Below are 20,210 nucleotides of genomic sequence, written 5' to 3'. Positions count from 1 at the left end.
TTTGTGATTTTTCTCTTTTTGTTTTTGTTTGTTGATGCCAAATTTTAGTCTGTGGTATCTGGGAGTTGTCGTCTACAGGAACAAAACAAGAGATATGGGGTCAGGTGGGTGATGGGGGATGGAGATAGTAATTTGAGAGTCATCAAATATAAGTGTATGTGAATTACCAAACCGGGTAATGTTCCCACAGGAGATCTTTGAGAGTCTATCAGAGGTGACAAAGAAAGAGGATTCAGAAGGAGACAGTAAGAGAGAATACTTGGAAAGATAATAGGGAAATCAGGAAAGTCATGCAATACAAACGAACCAAGTACACAGTTATTTTGAATGTAAGTGATATGAGAACTGAAAAGACGCTGTTGGATTTGGCAGTTGAAAGGGTCTTGTTGATTTTCGTTTTGGGAGTTTAAAATAGTGGGAGGTTTGGGTGCCAAGACAACCAGTATAAACCATACTTCCAGAAGTTAGTAAATGAGAAATTGGTTACTTGACTGTGAACCAGGATTGGGGGAAGAATTTTTTGGATTAGATGATTTGAATATGTTTGTAAGCAGAAGAGAGTAAGAAGAAAGATGGGAACAAAATGATGGAATGTTGCTTGTGGAGAGAGGGACGAAGTGAGGAAGAGCTGGCAAACCTTTTTCCAAGTTCAAGCAGGGGGAATCATTTTGGAGGTGGAGGGGAGGGACATTGAAGGAGTTTATAACTCTTGGTGTCCTTGGCAAAGTAGGAGGCTAGGTCATCTGAGAGGAGAGGAAGTGGAATAGCGTAAACTGGGAACTTGATATGATAAATGTTTGAAACTGGTGCTGGGGGAAGTAGGAAATTGTAGAGAAGCATGGGAAAGACCCAAATGAGACCGAAAATAAAAACTTGGGCTGGGGGGACTTGGGTGACTCAGTGGGTTAAGCCTCTGTTTTCAGCTCAGGTCATTATCTCAGGATCCTGGGATAGATCCTGAATCGGTTTCTCTGCTCAGCAGGGAGCCTGCTTCCCCCTTCCCCTCTCTGCCTGCCTCTCTGCCTACTTGTGATCTCTCTCTCTGTCAAATAAATAAGACCTTTAAAAAAACAAAACAAAACAAAACAAAAAACTTGGGCTGATGGTCAACCTAGGACATAAAGTGCTTTCGTAGTGATTTGGGCATGTATAGCTAAAAATAATTTTTAATGTATTTTTCTAATAATTTTTGTCTAATTCTTATGAACAAGGTAAACAGATTTGTAAATGGAATTTAGTAGCAGCACTAGTCAGATTCCTCTGCTGTTAGATTTATTTGGGTTAGGGTTATTTTTTGGAGGTATGTTTGTGAGTTACTTTGTAAATTTAATCATGTATGCACTTCTACAAAACTAGTTCTAAGGTATATATGAGAGAAGTTGACTCCAGCCTTCATTTGAGATTTAGGTATTCTCAAAAAGGAAGTAAATGAATTTGTTATCTTCTTGCATAATTTTGATCAAATTTCCAGTGCAACAAGAACTTAAATTCACATTAATTACTGCTTCTTGTGGAAACCTTTTCTCATCTTTGTCTGCTTTACATCAGCTTTTAGCACCTTTGTCTAGTTTCAGACAACAAATAAAAAGTTTGGAAAGAGTTCAGCACATGATAACATTGGCAACTTGGTTTATAAAACAGAGTCGACTTCAGCTAGCTTCCTGTGAAACCAAATGCTGTTTCATAGAATTATGTCATTCATGTTAGGAGAGCCTTGAGCTGCAGACTTTCATTGTACTGGGGATATTTTTAGATTTGTTCCATTTTGTCCAAAGGAGAGGAAAAAAAGAAGCGAAAACAATCTTTTTATTAAGACTTAATAAAATTAATAATTACTGCCACTTCATTGAAGACATTCTCCCACCCAAGTACTAAGCAGTCCCCAGCCCTGCTTACCTAAGTCTGAGATCAGACGAGGTCTGCCGTGTTCAGGGTGGTATGGCTGTAGACAACAATCTGTTTTTCATTTTTAAAAATTATGATATATTTACATTCTGTAAATTGTATCTTTTTAAAGGCATAGTTCTCTGAGTTTTGACAAATGCATATAGTCATTAACCACTACCATAATGAAGGTATAGATAATGACCCATCTTTTTAAAAAAAGATTCCTAGGATAAGATGGAAGATATCATTTTCATTCATTTCTAAACCCTATTAAAATTACAGAAAAGTACACATTTGCATAATGTATATATATGTATGTATACACATATAAATTGTATTCTGTATTTTGAATGAGTTTCAATCAGTAACAGACATTTTTATTGCTTAAATGATTTCATATAATGTGAATGGGCGTTCCTTCTTCTTGGTTTCTGAGTCCTTTTGACATAACCCATTGATTTTTGACAGCTTCCTTGATTTCTGGTACAAGATGTGCCAGGCTTATTTTGTGTATATTCTGTCCCAGACATATAATCACCCATTCCTTTAAGAAAACCTTTTTATTTTTTAAATGGAAGATTATATTTAGAAGCATATATCAGGATCCAGACATGAAAACTGAGCCTATTCTAGTTCTTTTAAAAGAGAGATTTGGGAGTACCTGGGAGGTTCAGTCAGTTAAGCATCTGACTCCTGATTTCAGCTCAGGCCATGATCTCAGGGTCCTGGTATAGAACTGCACATCAAGCTCTGTGCTCAATGGGGAGCCTGCTCCCCACCCCGCACCCCGCCAAAATAAATAAATAAATCCTTTAAAAAATAAAGAGAGAATTTGTTTTAGGATATTAGTGAAATGAACACTGGAGATCTCAAAAGGCAAAAAGAGAAAGTGGAAGTACCACAGAAGATGATAACTAGGAAACATCTATAGTTCCTAGGGCTGGGAAGTAAAGAGAAGAGGTTGGGCTATTAAAACCTGCAAACTTGGGGGCGCCTGGGTGGCTCAGTGGGTTAAGCCGCTGCCTTCGGCTCAGGTCATGATCTCAGGGTTCTGGGATCGAGTCCCGCATCGGGCTCTCTGCTCAGCAGGGAGCCTGCTTCCCTCTCTCTCTCTCTCTGCCTGCCTCTCTGTCTACTTGTGATCTCTCTCTGTCAAATAAATAAATAAAATCTTTAAAAAAAAACAAAACAAAACCCTGCAAACTTGGGAGAATGGCCTGGTGGAGCTTGGACCGAGGAGAAGGTGCTTCCTAGCTGGCACTGGTCTCTCTGAGGGAATTCCAGAAAACCAGAAGAATCTGGTGATTGCCACTAACTGCCACCCCCAGGTTGAAGGGTGTTGTTAGGCTGACAATGACAGAAACAGCAAATAAGCAAACTGGAAGGAGTCTGGAAGTCCCTTTTCTCCTCCTCTAACCTAGTGCCTCCTATTGGCAGAACAAGAGTAAGCAAGCCTCAATGGAGAAATGTTTGGACTGCCAATCCTGCATGACAGAACCAGTTATGAAGTGCTGTGTTTAGAGTTGAGAGACAGTAGTTTCATAAGTCATAGAGAAGTTAAATTTGAGTGCTAGATATACTGATTGAGGTTGTGTTACCACTGCTTCTAGACCTTTCAATGGACAGTTAATAAAATAGGTTGTTTTTTTTTAATTAAAAACATTTTCTTAAGATTTTATTTTTAAGTAATTTCTACTCAGTTTGGGGCTTGAGCTTACAACCCCGAGATCAAGAGTTGCATGCTCGGGGCACTTGGGTGGCTCAGTTGTTAGGCGTCTGCCTTCGGCTCAGGTCATGATCCCAGGGCCCTGGGATCAAGCCCCACATTGGGCTCCCTGCTCTGCAGGAAGCCTGCTTCTCCCTTTCCCCCACCCCCTGCTTGTGTTCCCTCTCTCGCTGTGTCTCTCTCTGTCAAATAAATAAATAAATAAAATCTTAAAAAAAAAAAAAAAAAAAGAAGTTGCATGCTCTGCTGACTGAGCCAGCCAGGTTCCCTGAAATAGGTTTTTGTTTGTTTGTTTGTTTTCAGATAGAAAAACAAATGAGTTCATATTTATATTAATTCAAATTTAACATTACAGATTATTTTTACTTCTTTGATTGTATTTATTACTTTTCTCTTGTATGGGATATCTTGGTTACTAACAGTGTTAGGATAATTACAAATACTTGCACAATCCTACAATAATATATATAACAAGGTCAAAATAATGCCAGGTTCTAGGTCTGGCATGACAGCATAAGGAGCTCTGTGGACCCAGTCCCCAGTGAAACTGGTGAAAATTATTTTTAAAAAACAACCAGTTAAAGTCTCTGTAAATGGTTTTAGGGTATATAGCAAATTAATAAACATTTATTCTATAAAGTTACTCAAACTCAGTGAGAACAGTAAGAATCTGTGCCAAGACCTGCTCCATTTCTCCCCTCTCTCAGAGCAGTGAGACAAACTCCATTCCCGACTGGTGTAGCCAAGAAAACAGGGCTCCCTCTTCTCCCAGCTCCCAGTCAGAGAGTTATCATCCTGGGAGAGGCAGCACATCAACATTTCTCATCTTGCCCCCAGCTATTGTTGATGAGATCAAATTCCAGGCAAGAGTGGTTAAGTAATGCTGGTTCCCTCCTCTGCCCGGTACCTACTTGGGAATGCTTTACTTTGGGCAGGGCACTGTGGAGAATACTAGAGTTCTGATCATCCTTACTCTGGCTTATAAGGCAAGCTGAGAAGCCCTGAGGCTACTGCCCTTTCCTTCACAGGTGCTCAGCTCTTAGAGTAGGCTGTATCTTAGAGACGCTTACTATTGTCCCCAACCCAGCTGCAGAGGGTGGCTCAGACATTTTATCTGGAGGCAGAAGCAGGTGGTAAAACATGTAGGTCCTGATCTTTTCCCAAAGGAGCTGACTTTATTTGCAACAGAGTTTGGTGTGGAGAAGTTGAAGCCTAAGGATGTTCTCAAGCTGTGGCGATTGTTGTGAAAGGCAACTGGGAGGAGATTAGTAGATTCATTAGACATCTGGTCTAAACTGTAGACCACCTAGTTTGCTAGAGAGAACCAGGGAAAGAGATGGCTGAGAGAAACCCTTTGGGGCTAGAACAATTTTTTTTTCCAAAGATTTTATTTATTTATTTGACAGAGATCACAAGTAGACAGAGAGGCAGGCAGAGAGAGAGAGAGGGAAGCAGGCTCGCTGCTGAGCAGAGAGCCTGGTGTGGAACTCGATCCCAGGACTCTGAGATCATGACCTGAGCCGAAGGCAGCGGCTCAACCCACTGAGCCACCCAGGCGCCCCAGGGGCTAGAACAATTCTTAAACACTGCCTTTGAGACCTGTCTCTTCCCAAATTTTGGTTGGATCAGTTTGTGGAACAATTTTTATCCCAGGGTGTGGAGCTTTAACAGCTAGGTGTGGTGAAGGAAAGAAATACACACACACCATACACTCATTAAAGTAATTAAAATGTTACAGTAGAAAATGTCCACTTAAGGCAAAAGAAAGCGGTAAAAGAAGAATAGAGGAACAAAAACAGATAAGAGATAAAGAAAACAAAAAAGATCCAACTATATGCTGTTGTGAGATAATAGAAAAAATATTCGTATTGGTCTCTGTCCTGGGTTCCTGGCACAGAGCTCCTGAAACCCTTGTAAATTCTAAATGAAAAGAGCACTAGGAGTATTTTTGTTCTAATATTTGGTCTGTGACCCCAGTTCCTGACACGGGGCTCCTAAACCCATTGGAATTTCCTGGGTGATACAACTATTTTTTGTTCTAATGAGGTATCTCTGGGTATTTTCTTGGATGGCTCCTGGATAGGGCTGGTCACCAGAAAGGCCAGCCCATGATTAGATGTTTGGAGTTTTCAGTCTTGGTCCTCATTTTCCAGAGAAGGATTTTCCATAAAAATCCAAACACAGTGGGGTTCAGAGAGCTTCCAGTTTGGTGAACATATCCACGTTCTGGAAGGGTGGTGTACCTTGACTCAATGGGGACAGAAGCTTCTGCACTTGGGGTTCTCCCAGACCTTGCCTGCTCTATGTATCTCTTTCATCTGGCTGTTCATCTGTATCTTTTATCATATCCTTTAATAAACTGGTAATCATAAATATTTCCCTGAGCTGTGTGAGATGTACTAGCAAATAATCAAGGGGAAAGAGGCATGGAACCCTACGCTTTGTAGCCTAGTGAGACGTAAATTGTGGGTAACCTGGAGACCACGGGAACTGTTCCTTGCAGTTGGCGTCTGAAGTGGTGGGGAGCACTCTCATGGGACTGAGCCACTAACTTGTGGGATCTGATGCTATTTACAGGTAGATAGTTTAATTGTAGGACAGCCAGCTGCTGTTGCAGAATTGCTTGGTGTGGGGAAAAAAATCTCACATCTGGTATCAGAAGTGTTGTGAATGTGGTAATAGCAGGGGAGTAAAGGAAGATCATAGGAGCAGTAGGTTTTTCTTTCTCAGCTGTCTGTGGGAGATACACTTCAGATTTAAAGATACAAATGGTTTAAAAGTAAAAAGAGGAAAAAGAAATATGCAAACAGTAACTAGAAGAAAACTGTAGTGGCTATACAGTATCCAACAAGTAAACTTTAAAACAAAAGGTGTTACTTGGGATAAAGTGGCACATGATAAAAAGGGTGATCTATTAGGAAGATGTAATAACTATAAAAATATCTACCTAATAACAAAATACCAACATAAATTAAGGAAAAACTTAAAGAAATAAAAGGAGAAAATTGACAATTCAATAATAATAAAGACCTCAATACTTCATTTTCAATAGTGGATAGAACAACTAGGTATAAGATCAACAAGGAAAGAAAATATGTGAATAACCCTGTGAACCAATTAGACCTAACAGACATCTACAGAACACTCCACCCAACAATAGACTCTACATTTCTTCTCAAGTACCCATGGAACAGTCTCAAGATAAACCATATGCTAGCTATAAAACAAATATTAATATACAAAGGCAGAAATGATACAAAGTATGTTCTCCAACCATAATGTAAAGACATTGGATTTTAATAGCAGGAAAGACCTTGGGAAACTCACATCTATGTGGAATTAAATAAAACTCTCTTTAATATTTTATAAAGATTTTATTTTTAAGTAATCTCTAGATGCAACATGGGGCTCAAACTTAGAACCCCGAGATCAAGAGTTGCACGCTCTGCCAACTGAGCCAGTCAGGTGTCCCTTTAATAAAACACTCCTAAATAACCAGCAGGTCAAAGAAGAAATCAAGGGGTGCCTGGGTGGCTCAGTGGGTTAAAGCCTCTGCTTTCGACTCGGGTCATGATCCCAGCGTCCTGGGATCCAGTTCTGCATCAGGCTCTCTGCTCAGCAGGGAGCCTGTTTCCTCCTCTCTGCCTGTCTCTCTGCCTACTTGTGATCTCTGTCAAATAAATAAATAAAATCTTTTTTTTTTAAAAAAAGAAATCAAAAGGGAGACTAAAAAATACTTTGAGATAAAGGAAAATGAAGATACAGTATGCCAAACTCTTAAGATGTAGCTAGTACTTCTTGGAAGGAAACTTATAGCTATAAATGCCTATATGAAGAAAGAATAATGATTTCAGGGCCCCCGGGTAGCTCAATTGGTTAAGTGCCTGACTTTTAGTTTTGACTTATGATCTCAGAGTGGTGAGATTGAGCCCCAGTCATGTGGGCTCAGTGTGGAGTCTGCTAGTCCTTCTCCCTCTGCTCCCCCACCCCAATAAAGAAATAAAATCTTAAAAAAAAAAAAAAAGAATAATGATTTCAAATCCATAGCCTAAGCTTCCATCTTTTTTTTTTTTTTTTTAAGATTTTTATTTATTTATTTGACAGTTGGAGATCACAAGTAGGAAGAGAGGCAGATGGGGCGGGGGTGGGGTGGGTGGGAGGATGCAGGCCCCCTGCTGAGCAGAGATCCTGATGTGGGGCTTGATCCCAGGACCCTGAGATCATGATCTGAGCTGAAGGCAGAGGCTTAACCCACTGAGCCACCCAGGCGCCCCTAAGCTTCCATCTTGACACTGAAAAAAGAGCAAAGGAAACCTCAAGCAAGCAGAAGGGAGGAAATAGTAAAAATAAGAGTGGTGGGCACCTAGCTGGCATCTGGAAGGGTAGAAATTAATGTAGGAGAGAATAGAAAAACAGTAGAGGAAATCAATGCAAGGAAAGGCTGGTTCTTTGAAAAGATCAACACAATTGAAGACTCTTTAGCTAGATGGACCCTGGAGAAAAGAGGGAGCGATTTTAGAATCAGAAATGAAAGAAGGAACATTACTATGGATCTTACAGAAATAAGATCATAATGGAATACTGTGGATGATTATATGCTAATAAATTAGATAACTTAGGAGAAGTTGGACAGATTTCTGAGAAAGATACAAAATACCAAAACTAACTCAAGAAAGAAATAGGAGATCTGAATAGACCTATAACAAATAAAGAAATTGAATTGGTAATAAACAAAACAAAACAAAAACTACCCACAAAGAAAGTCTGAGCCCAGGTGGGCTACTGAATTCTACCAAACATTTAAAGAACTGATACACCAATTCTTCACAAATACTTCTTTAGAAAAAGGGGGGGGGTTATTTATTCATTCGACAGAGAGTACAAAGAAGGGGAGCAGTGGAGGGAGAAGGAGAGGCAGGCGCTCTGCTCAGAACCCAATGCGGGGCTTGATCCCAGGACTCTGGGATCATTACCTGAGCTGAAGGCAGACACCCAACTGACTGAGCCACCCAGGCATCCCTTTTTAAAAAAATTTTTTTAAGATTTTTATTTATTTGTCAGAGGCCAGAAGCATAGAGAGCTGCAGGCAGAACAGGCAGAGCAGGCAGAGGGAGAAGCAGGCTCTCTGCTGGTCAAGGAGCCTGATGTGGGATTCAATCCTAGGACCCTGGGATCATGACCTGGGCCGAAGGCAGATGCTTAACCAACTGAGCTAGCCACCCAGGCGTTCCCTCCCCCTCCCCACTTTTTTTTTTTTAAATAGATTTTATTTTTATTTGTTTGAGAGAGATAGAAAGTGAGAGACCATCAGCAGGGAGGAGAGGGAGAAGCAGACTCCCTGCTGAGCAGGAAACTGATGCCAGATTGATCCCAGAACTCTGGGATCATGATCTGAGCTATAGGCAGATGCTTAACTGACTGAGCCACCCAGGTGCCCCTAGAGTAGCCTTTTTTTTTTTTTAAATAAAGATTTTATTTATTTATTTGAGAGAGAGCACAGAGGGAGCATGAGAGGGAGAAGCAGACTCCACGCTGAGCAGAGAGACTGGTGTGGGGCTTGATCTCAGGGCTTTGACACCAATACCTGGGCTGAAGGCAGACACTTAACCTACTGAGCCATCCAGGTGCCCCACAAGTACTTCTAAGAAATAGAGAACAGTTCTAAACTCATTCTGTGAAGCCATTTATTATCCTGATACCAAAACCAGACAAAGACCTTACAAAAAAAAGAAAATGGGCCAATATCTCTCATGAATATGGATGCACATGTCCTCAAAACAAAAACAAAAAAAAAAGTAAACTAAATCCAGCAACATATAAAAAGAATTGTATACCATGACCAAGTGGGATTAATCCCAAGAATGTAAAGTTGGTTTAACATCTAAAAATCAATGTAATACACAATATAAGTAAAAAAATAAAACCTCTACGATTATTTCAGTAGATGTAGAAAAAGCATTTGACAAAATCCAACACTCTTTCTTGATAAAATCACTCTAGGAATGCAAGGAAATTTCTCCAGTCTGATAAAGGGCATCTATAAAACACACACAGCCAGCCACATATTTATATGATGTAAGACCGGATGCTTTTCCCTAAGATCAAGAAAAAGACCAGGATATCTTCCCTTGCCACTACTAGTCAACATTGTCTGGAAGTTCTTGCTAGGGCAATTGGGCAAGAAAAAGACATATGTAACCTATGTCTTATATAGAATAGAATTGAGAGTCCAGAAATAAACTCATGTGTCTATGGTCAAGTGATTTTTGGCAAAGATGCCAAGACCATATAATAAAGGGACAGCACAAAATTGTCTACAGCACAAAATACAATACCATGACAACTAGATAGCCGTATACAATCGATAAAGTTGAACTCTCACACCATATGTAAGAGTTAGCTCAAAAACGGCTCATGGACATAAACTGAAGAGCTAAAACTATGAAACTCTTAGAAGAAACAAGGAGTATATCTTCATTACATTGGATTTGGCAGTGGTTATGTTACCTTTTTAGGGATTTAAAAATATGTCATTATTTTCTCTAATTTTGCGAAATATTTACAAGGCATATTTAAGGGAAGTCTACCTTGAATCCCTGTTCCACAGTGTTTTTTTTTTTAACTTTTTCTTTTTAAGATTTTATTTATTTATTTGAGAGAGAGTGAGATCGCACAAGCAGGGGAAGCTGCAGGCAAAGGGAGAAGGAGAAGCAGGCTTCCTGCTGAGCAAGGAGCATGATGTGGGACTCAATCCCAGGACCATAGGATCATGACCTGAGTTGAAGGCAGACACTGAACCAACTGAGCCACCCAAACACCCCATTTTTTAACTTAAAAAAAAAACTTTTTATATTATAAACTTTTAATTATATGTAAAAGTAGGGAGACTAGTATAATAAAACTCCCAGATAACTATCACTCACCTTCAGCAATTACTGGGTAGGTTATTGTTAATCTTATTGATTTATATGGTAGTATTTAAATATTTATTTAGGAGAGTCTAAAGGGCAGGTTTGTGTGGTAATGGGGATTATCTACTTGTCTAGGAGAAGTAGAGAAAAGATTGTAAGTACAGGAAAGAAGTTTCTTTAGAAGGTAAGAGGTCCTGTTGTCCACAGCTATGTGGAGGGATTGGTCATTATTTAATAGGGCCAAAGGCACTTCATGCTTTCTGGGAATACAATGGCAGATAGGGTGCATTTGATTTAGTAAGTTGGAAGATGGACTTTCTGTCTGATTGCTCTCCTTTTATTTTTTTCCCCTAAGTGAAATATGTGATAAAGTTGTCAGTTGAAAAATGAGGGGTAGACTAAAAGAATATTGGAGATTTGGGGGTGGGGTAAGAGTAAAATAGTTGTTCTGGAGAGTGAGGTGAACATCCATCCTAAGGAAGTATTAGAGTTACTAGGCAGTGCTGTGTCTACTTGAGATTTGTGGTCTCTAATTGAGAAAGAAACCAGAGGGCTCTAGTGTTTCTCTTCACCAGTATTTAGAGGAAGTGCATATGGGAAGTCAGTGGGCAGTTGGGTTTAAATTGGGTTTTTAAATTTTATTTTATTTTATTTATTTGACAGAGAGAAATCACAACTAGGCAGAGAGGCAGGCAGAGAGAGAGGAGGAAGCAGGCTCCCCGCGGAGCAGAGAGCCCAATGTGGGGCTCGATCCCAGGACCCTGAGATCATGATCTGAGGCGAAGGCAGAGGCTTTAACCCACTGAACCACCCAGGCGCCCCAAATTGGGTTGGGTTTGTGCAGGGTGAGTGAATTGGAGGGAAGCAGTGGCAAGGGATTAGGTGTTGGAAAGCTGAGTTAAGGAAGGAAGTGAGGACGTGGGTGGGGTGAGGGATAGTAGGGTGAAGAAGTAGTGAAAATGTGGAGTACCAAGGAGAGTCAGTCAGCAGCAGAGAACAGAAACCAGGGTAGTTCTAGGAGATTTAGGTATTCGTTCCCCACTGCTGGGGTGAGTCAGCTCTTCATTTTTCATGTCTTCAACTCTTGTCTTTTCATTTCGACTACTCAAGATTCAGATTCTTGGTAGAGAAATCAGTTAGTCAAATGTTTACCCTTTAACCAGGGAAAGGAAGGGAGGTCATTAACTGGGGGCATCTACCTGCTTGAGAAATTTAGTGAAGATCTGAAGTTCGCCTGTAAAATTTTTAAAAATCTTACTATTCTCGGGGCGCCTGGGTGGCTCAGTGGGTTAAAGCCTCTGCCTTCAGCTCAGGTCATGATCCCAGGGTCCTGGGATCGAGCCCCACATCGGGCTCTCTGCTCAGCAGGGAGCCTGCTTCCTTCTCTCTCTCTGCCTGCCTCTCTGCCTACTTGTGATCTCTGTCTGTCAAATAAATAAATAAAAATCTTTATAAAAAAAATCTTACTATTCTTTAGTTTCTATATTATGTAAAGGAGATGTTACTTGCCCAACTTGTATAATATTATATGAAATAATTACATGCTTTGAAAACAAAGCAGAATGAAACTGATAAGTAGTCCAGTTAAGCTAAGATGGTGATAATTAAACTTCAGTGATTACAACTGCCAATGAATTTCTTTATGAAACAGTTTGAAGGCTTTGTTTAAGCTTAAAACTAAAACTAAAAGTTCAAAGCAAAATAACTTGTAGGATAACAAATGTATATATTAAACTAGACTCTAAAAAGTTTTGAGTAAGGACGCCTAGGTGGCTCAGTCATTAAGTGTCTGCCTTCTGCTCAGGTCATGATCCCAGAGTCCTGGGATCAAGTCCTGCATCCGCCTCCCTGCTCAGCCGGAAGCCTGCTTCTCCCTCTTCCACTCTCCCTGCTTGTATTCCCTCTCTCACTGTCTCTTTCTCTCTGTGTCAAATAAATAAAAAATCTTTAAAAAATAGTTTTGAGTTGATCTAGTCTCTTGGAGTTTATTGGCTTATTTTGCAAATCATTGCATTAACTCTTCAGTTGGAGTGCAAAGCTGTAGAGATTAGTGTTATACTAGACTTTTTTCTTGGAGTGGTAATTGTTCTTTATCAATTCCTGATACTTGGGTTAGTTGTAGGCTGCCAGCAGAAACATAGCCATAAACAGAAAGTAAAGGAATATGAAAAAACTAATGTGACATGGGGCACCTGAATGGCTTAGTCGGTTGAGCAGCTGACTGCCTTCAGCTCAGGTCATGATCCCAGGGTCCTGGGATCGAGCCCAGTGTTGGGCTCCCTGCTCAGTGGGGAGCCTGCTTCTCCCTCTCCCTTTGTCTCCTGGCTCATGCTCTCACTCTCTATCTCAAATAAATAAATAAAAACAACAACCCAAAACTAGTGTGACAGGCAAAAGCGTATTGAAGATTTATGTGTTTGAAGTAAAGTTTAGTAGTAATATTTTCAAGCTTCCAAGTTGTTGAGATAGGCAAGTATTGCTCTTAACAGTGGCAAAGAACTATAATCTTGTTGCACGAATTAAATTGGTAGTGATGGGGTTGGTGATTGGAGAGAGACAAAGAAATCCAGGTATCTGGTTTTGCTAATTATGTTGGCATAGTAGAATTTTATATATCATTTGGTGTCATAATGCATAAGAACAGGCTTTTAATACATAGTCAATAATTGCTTTGTTCTAGGGCATGTGATTTACCATATAGTATTTCTGTGTCAATTTGTTAATGAGAATTTAATAAAGTGGTTTTTATAGTAGGGTTCTATTGCTTTTTGTCTCTTCCTTTTTTTTTTAATAATTATAACTGCCTCTATCAACTTTTCATTATGATATAAGAAATTATTAAAAGTGATTTTTTCCCCCCTTAGGACCAGCCACCGTATTCTAGCTACAATTCTAACTATTGGAATTCTCCTGCACGACCTAGGGCTCCATACCCAAGTACATATCCTGTGAGACCGGAAATGCAAGGCCAGGTATGATCTAAAATTGACAGACTTCCTGAATTTTTTTTTTTAAGATTTAATTTATTTGTTTTAGAGAGAGAGCGAGCACAAGCAGGGGGAGGAGTAGAAGGGAAGGGAGAGAGAGGGAGAAAGAATCTCAAGTAGACTCAGGGTTGAGCTCAGAGCCTGACCTGGGGCTCGATCTCAGGACCCTGAGATCATGACCTGAGCTGAAACCAAGAGTTGGGCATTCAACCTACTGAGCCACCTAGGTGCCCCCTGAATTTTTTCTTAATGTATTGATTTATTTTCAATAATCTGTGAAAGATTATTTCGATAATCTGTGAGAATCTCTGAGGAGATTTCATAGTAGCAGTGTGTGGAGTTTTGTTATTTAATAGACTCTCTTTTAATGTTTTTGGCTCAGAAGTAAGGAAATATCTAGGCAAATATATCTATAGCAAGGGTAGCTTGAGGAATAGTAGATTATTTCTTAGGATATGGAAGCAATAAGCGTACAATGTACTTACGTTTTTAAGTTTGACTTTTTTTTTTGGAAATATAATTGACATGTAACATTACATTAGTTTCAGGTATATAATGTAATGATTTGATATTTGTATATATTGTGAGATCATAATTAAGTCTATTTAATATCTGTCACCACATATAATTACGATTTTTTTTCTTCTGATGAGAACTTTTACAATTTATCTTGTTAGGAACTTTCAAATATGCAATACAGTATTAACTATAGTTACTATGCTGTATATTACATCTTCATGACTTACTTCTTTTATAGCTAGAAGTTTGTACCTTTTGACCTCCTTCACCCATTTGTACCCCTAGCCCTGCCTCTAGCAACCCTTAGTCTATTCTCTGAATGTAGGATTTTTTTTTTTTTTAAGATTCCACATGTAAGTGAGATTGTATGATATTTGTCTTTCTCTGTCTGACTTATTTCCATCCATGTTGTTGCAAATTGCAAGAATTCTTTTTTTTATGGCTGAATAATAGTGAATTGTTTATGTATACACAACATTTTATTTATTCATCTATCGATAGGCACTTAGGTTGCTTCCATGTCTTGACTATTGTAAATAATGCTGCAGTGAACATGGGGATGCAGATAGATACCTTTTCAAGTTAGCGTTTTTGTTTTCTTTGGACATATTTTAAGGAGTCGCATTGCTGGATCATTCTGTTTTTAATTTTTTGAGGAACCTCCAAACTGTTTTCTTTCCATAGTGGCTGTACCAATTTACATTACCACCAACAGTGCAGAAGGGATTTTCTTCATATTCTCACCAACACTTGTTATTTCTTGTCTTTTTGATACGAGCCATCTTTACAAGTATGCGGTGATATCTTAATGTGGTTTGACTTATATTTCCCTGATGATAAGTGTTGTTGAGCACCTTTCATGTACCTGTTGGCCATCTGTATGTCTTTGGAAAAGTGTCTATTCAGGTTGTCTGCCCATGTTCTAATAAGATTGTTTCTTTTTTTTTGCTATTGAGTTTTTTGAGTTCTTCATATATTTTATGTACAAGCTCCTTATCAAATATATGATTTGAAAATATTTTCTTCCATTTAGTAGGTTGCCTTTTCATTCTGTTGGTGGTTTTCTTTGCTATGCAGAAGTTTTTAGTTTGATGTAGTTTTCCTTGCTATTTTTATTTTTGTTCCTTTTGGTGTCAAATAAATTGTACTCTTACGACAAATACTTAATTTTAAATATTACAAGTATACTGAAACAGTACAGAAAATTTGTCTTTTTATCCACTACCTAGCTTTGTCAGTTTTTCAGTTTGCTACATTTGTTTCAGATTTTTTTTTTAAGATTTTATTTATTTATTTGACAGAGAGACACAGTGAGAGAGGGAACACAAACAGGGGGAGTGGGAGAGGGAGAAGCAGACTTCCCCCTGAGCCGGGAGCCCGACGAGGAGCTCGATCCCAGGACCCTGGGATCATGACCTGACCTAAAGGCAGGTGCTTAAGTGACTGAGCCACCAAAGGACCCGTGGTTTCAGATTTTTAAAAATAAGCAAAAAAAAAACCAGTTGAAGCCACATATAACACTTCTTTTATATTAATTATCTCCTATGTGTTTTTATGCTGGTACTCCTTGTATGTGCATTTACATAATATTATTTACCATGTTTTTAAACTTGGTATGAGTGGTTTCATACTAGCATTCTCCTGCAGCTTGCTTTTTCACTCAACATTGTTTTTCACTTTTTTGTTGTACACATTTAAGGCAAGAATTTCCCTGGTGTATGGAATTTTGGGGTTTTTGTATGTATGCTTATTAAATATAGCCAAATTATTTTTCCACAATACCACTGTGGAAGTGAGGAATGTTTACAAAGTGACCCATAATCTGGCAACCTTAGTAAGGCAATAATTGTCAGATTTGCATATTTCCTTCCATTTTTTTCTGTCTAGATACTGTATTTCTATATGCAAATAATTTTTATTTTTTTATTGTTTTTTAAAGATTTTATTTTATTTATTTATTTTTTTTATTTAAAGATTTCATTTTTAAGTGATCTCTCCACCCAATTTGGGGCGCCAACTCACAACCCCAAGATCAAGAGCCGCACACTCTTCTGACTGAGCCAGCCAGGCGCCCCTGAAAATAATTTTTAAGAACATGATTGTAGTATATTCAAATTTTTTAAAAAGTAAACTTTTGGGGCACCTGGGTGGCTCAGTGGGTTAAAGCCTCTGCCTTCGGCTTGGGTCGTGGTCTCAGGGTCCTGGGATCGAGCCCCACATCAGGCTCTCTACTCAGCAGGGAGCCTGCTTTCCCCCTCTTTCTCTGCCTGCCTCTCTGCCTACTTGTGATCTCTGTCTGTCAAATAAATAAATAAAATCTTTAAAAAAATAAAAATAAAAAAGTAAACTTTTTACCCAATGTGGGGCTTGAACTCACAACCCTACGATCAATAGTTGCATGCTCCACTGACTGAGCCAGCCAGGTGCCCCTGTAGTATATACAATTTTAAAGCAGCTACATTTAAAGCAGCTTTCAAAGATCTTGAATTTTATATACAGGTCAGAATTCTCTGTAAACTGATGTTCTCTGCAGAATTAAATTTTCAGATCACCATAAAGTATACTTATGTAATTCTCCTGATAGTTTTCAGGTAGTCAAATACTATATTCAAATTCTGTTCTAATTTTCTGGTGGTATGGAGCCTGAAATAATGAAAATAAGTTTCTTGATGGGGCTGAATAATTAATTCATTAAAAAAATCATGTTCCCGGGGCGCCTGGGTGGCTCAGTGGGTTAAAGCCTCTGCTTTCGGCTCAGGTCATGATCCCAGGGTCCTAGGATCGAGCCCCACATCGGGCTCTCTGCTCAGCTTCCTCCTCTCTCCCTGCCTGCCTCTCTTGCCTACTTGTAACTTCTGTCTGTCAAATAAATAAATAAAATGTTTAAAAAAAAATCATGTTCCCTTTTTTTGCATTAATTTGGTGATACATTCCTTTAAGACTGATTTTGAACTAGAGGAGTTTATTAAAGTTAGAGCAAGCTTTACTTATGTGCTTAAAGAAAACATAAAAACAGTTGATTTTTCATGATGACTCTGGGTACTTGAACTTTAGGATAAGATTGCTAGGAGATTGTGGAATGCAAAATAAAGAAAAAAACCATGTTACCGTGTAACACAAACTTCCATTTTACTTGTGTCATCTGCACTCCTGTGACTGAAATTGAGAAGCAGGCATTGTTATTAATGTGATGTGCTTGTGGTTTGGCCATATTTCATAAAATTCATCCTTTAGATGTACAGTTCAGTTGTTTTTAGTCTATTCACAAGGTTGTGCAGCTGTCATCACTGTCTATTCCAGAACATTTTCATCACCCCAGTTAGAAACTATATACCTATCACACCATTTTTCTTTTCCCCTAGCCCCTGGCAACCTTTAATATATTTGTTATCTCTACGGATTTGCCTATTCTGGACATGCCACATAGAATCATATAATATTTGAAATCTATGACTGGCTTCTTTCTTGAAGCATAATGTTCATCCATATTGTGGCAATGTATTGATATTTCATTCCTTTCTGTGGCCAGAGACTATCCATTCTGTGGATCTACCACATTTATTTTATCCATTCATCAGTTGATCGAAATTTGAGGGTTTTTTTTTTTCCCCACCTTTTGGCTGTTATGAGTAATGCTGTTATAAACATTTGTGTGCTCATTTTTATGCAGACATAAGTTTTTTCAGCTCTCTTCGTTACAGACGTAGGAGTAGAGATGCTGGGTCATATGGTAGCTCTGCTGTGTTTAACAATTTGAGGAACTGGCAAAGTTCTAACAGAGAACTGAAGTTTTTTTTTTAAGATTTTTATTTATTTGAAAGAGAGCAAGGGAGAGACAGAGCACAAGCGTGGGGAGGGACAGAGGGTGAGAGAGAAGCAGGCTCCCCGCCCAGCAGGGAGCCTGGTGTGGGGCTTGATCCTAGGACCCTGGGATCATGACCTGAGCTGAAGGCAGAGGCTTTGCCAACTGAGCCACCCAGGTGCCCTGAAAACTGAAGATAACATTCTGAATTGAGAAACCATGACACAAAAAGCCATTGGTCAGAACCTTTGACACTTTTTTCATTTAATTTGAAGGGGAACTGAGTTGTAAAGTACAACCTCTTAAGAACTGTGGTCAGGAATTTTGGTAAGACAAAAATTGGAATAGTTCTCTAAGTAGAGATATGGCATGAGGAAGCAACCTATGGATGATCATAGATTTAGCAATTTCAGAAATGAGTATTAGAGAAATTCGAGCTGATATCAACTGCTTATAATTTTGAACTCTTGGAGTATTTACTTGGTGAGACTTTCCATGTTTTTCATGGGAAGCATAATAGCAGGGAGAGTGGCAGGGAGAGGGAGAGGGAGAAGCAGACTCCCTGCTGAGCAAGGAGCCTGATGGGGGCTCCATCCCAGGACCCTGGGATCATGACCTGAGTTGACCATACTCAACTGGCTGAGCCACCCAGATGTCCCAGGAGTTCACATTTTCATTAGTTACTGATGTTTTTCCTTCCCAAAGTTTTCAAAATTGCATATTAAGTCAGGGCATTTCAGTTCTTCTATTCAGTCATCTTTTTTCCTTTCAATTTTGCTTTTTAACAGAGTTTGAATTCTTATACAAATGGAGTATATGGCTCACCATACCCCCCCGGTCCTGCACCAAATACTGCCTCATACTCAGGGGCTTATTACACACCGGGATATACTCAGACCAGTTACTCCCCGGAGGTTCCAAGCACTTACCGTTCACCTGGCAACAGCCCGGCACCAGTCTCTCGTTGGCTGTATCCTCAGCAGGACTGCCAGACTGAAGCAGCCCCTCTCAGGGGGCAGGTTCCAGGATATCCTGCTTCACAGGTGAGCAGTTTTCTGTTGGGTTTTTATTTTTAATATTCTGTGAGTGAAGGGCGCCTGGGTGGCTCAGTTGGTTAAGTGTCCGACTCTTGGTCATGAGTTTGAGCCCTGCATTGGGCTCCACACCAAGTGTGGTGAAAAAAAAAAAAATTTTTTTTTTTTTTTTTTTTTAAAAAAATTCTGTGAGTGATACCCATATTTATTTTTTTGTCTGCTTTAAGGGGAGTTCTAATACATCTTTATTTGTGCTTCCTTGTAGAGTATGGGTCCACTTAGTTATAATGTCATGGGACAGACTTTATGCTGTGCTTTAGCCTTTGAATTTTAAGCTTTCTCCTTCTGAGTTTGATGGTCACTAAATCTGCCCCATGTATCTTTGGAACCAAGTTTTTTTGGGGGGTTGGAGAAGTGACTACAACTGATTAGAGATGCTATAGCTTAGCTTAGTAGCAGCTAAAGTATACTTGGTTAAGCAGAGAGGAGGCATCAGAAGTCTGTTTATACTAGAATATTTTTATTATTTTAAGTTTTTTTTGGCAGTGACCAGCATAATTTCCTTCCTCTCAATCTAGAACCCTGGAATGACCCTGCCTCATTATCCTTATGGGGATGGTAATCGTAGTGTTCCACAACCAGGACCAACTGTACGACCACAGGAGGACTCATGGGCTTCTCCTGGTGCTTATGGAATGGGAACCCGTTACCCCTGGCCTTCAGCTGCTCCCTCAGCACCACCTGGGAATCTCTATATGAGTGAGAGTCCTTCACCATGGCCTAGCAACAGCTCTCCACAGTCACCTCCTTCACCATCACCCCATCAGCCCAAGGTAGGAGACCTTCTAAACATTCTTTTGATGTTTGGGTAATTGAGAAAACACAACATGGAAATTTTCCACACTGGTGTGTATTAAATGGGGACTAATTGCAAAACGTTGGTGATTAATACCTATAACTTTATGTAGCCCAGTTTCTTCCTTCCTTTTAATAAACTTTATTTTTTAGAGCAGTTTTAGGTTCACTTCTTTTTTGTAAAAGCCAGAAAAATGCTCATTTATTGTTTGTTGTTGTACTGTTAGCTGAATATTAAACAAAATAAAAAACGTATTTTATTACCTCAGTCTGTGGACAGAAGATGATAGCAATGTGAAATTGTATAAACCATAGACTTGAACATCATTTGCCTGTGGCTAGGTTCCATTTTAAAATCTGTCTTAAGGTTTTAACTCTTAAGGGGAAGAACAATCTAACTCCTCCTTATTAAGTCACTGTGGATTGTGAGGTGGAAAGGATAGATTATGAGGTGTTCATAATGATGGGTGCTTCAGGGTAGATTCCAGC

General features: G+C 39.3%; 1 protein-coding gene across 3 annotated transcripts in view; it reads left to right on the top strand.

The window, feature by feature from the left end:
* The window catches only part of BAG4 (BAG cochaperone 4), a 28,899-nt gene that overhangs the window by 4,471 nt on the left and 4,218 nt on the right, over positions 1–20,210 (top strand). For all 3 annotated transcript variants that reach the window (XM_045985174.1, XM_045985165.1, XM_045985155.1), the window contains exons 2-4: positions 13,389–13,496; positions 18,621–18,875; positions 19,445–19,699. In XM_045985174.1, coding sequence (XP_045841130.1) covers positions 13,389–13,496; positions 18,621–18,875; positions 19,445–19,699 — 618 coding nt within the window. The remainder of the gene's footprint in view (positions 1–13,388; positions 13,497–18,620; positions 18,876–19,444; positions 19,700–20,210) is intronic.

The sequence above is a fragment of the Meles meles genome, chromosome 2 (genome assembly GCF_922984935.1).
Source record: "Meles meles chromosome 2, mMelMel3.1 paternal haplotype, whole genome shotgun sequence".
NCBI classification, from domain to species: domain Eukaryota; kingdom Metazoa; phylum Chordata; class Mammalia; order Carnivora; family Mustelidae; genus Meles; species Meles meles.
Note: the sequence above shows the minus strand (reverse complement) of the source record. Positions and strands in the feature narration are given on the sequence as shown.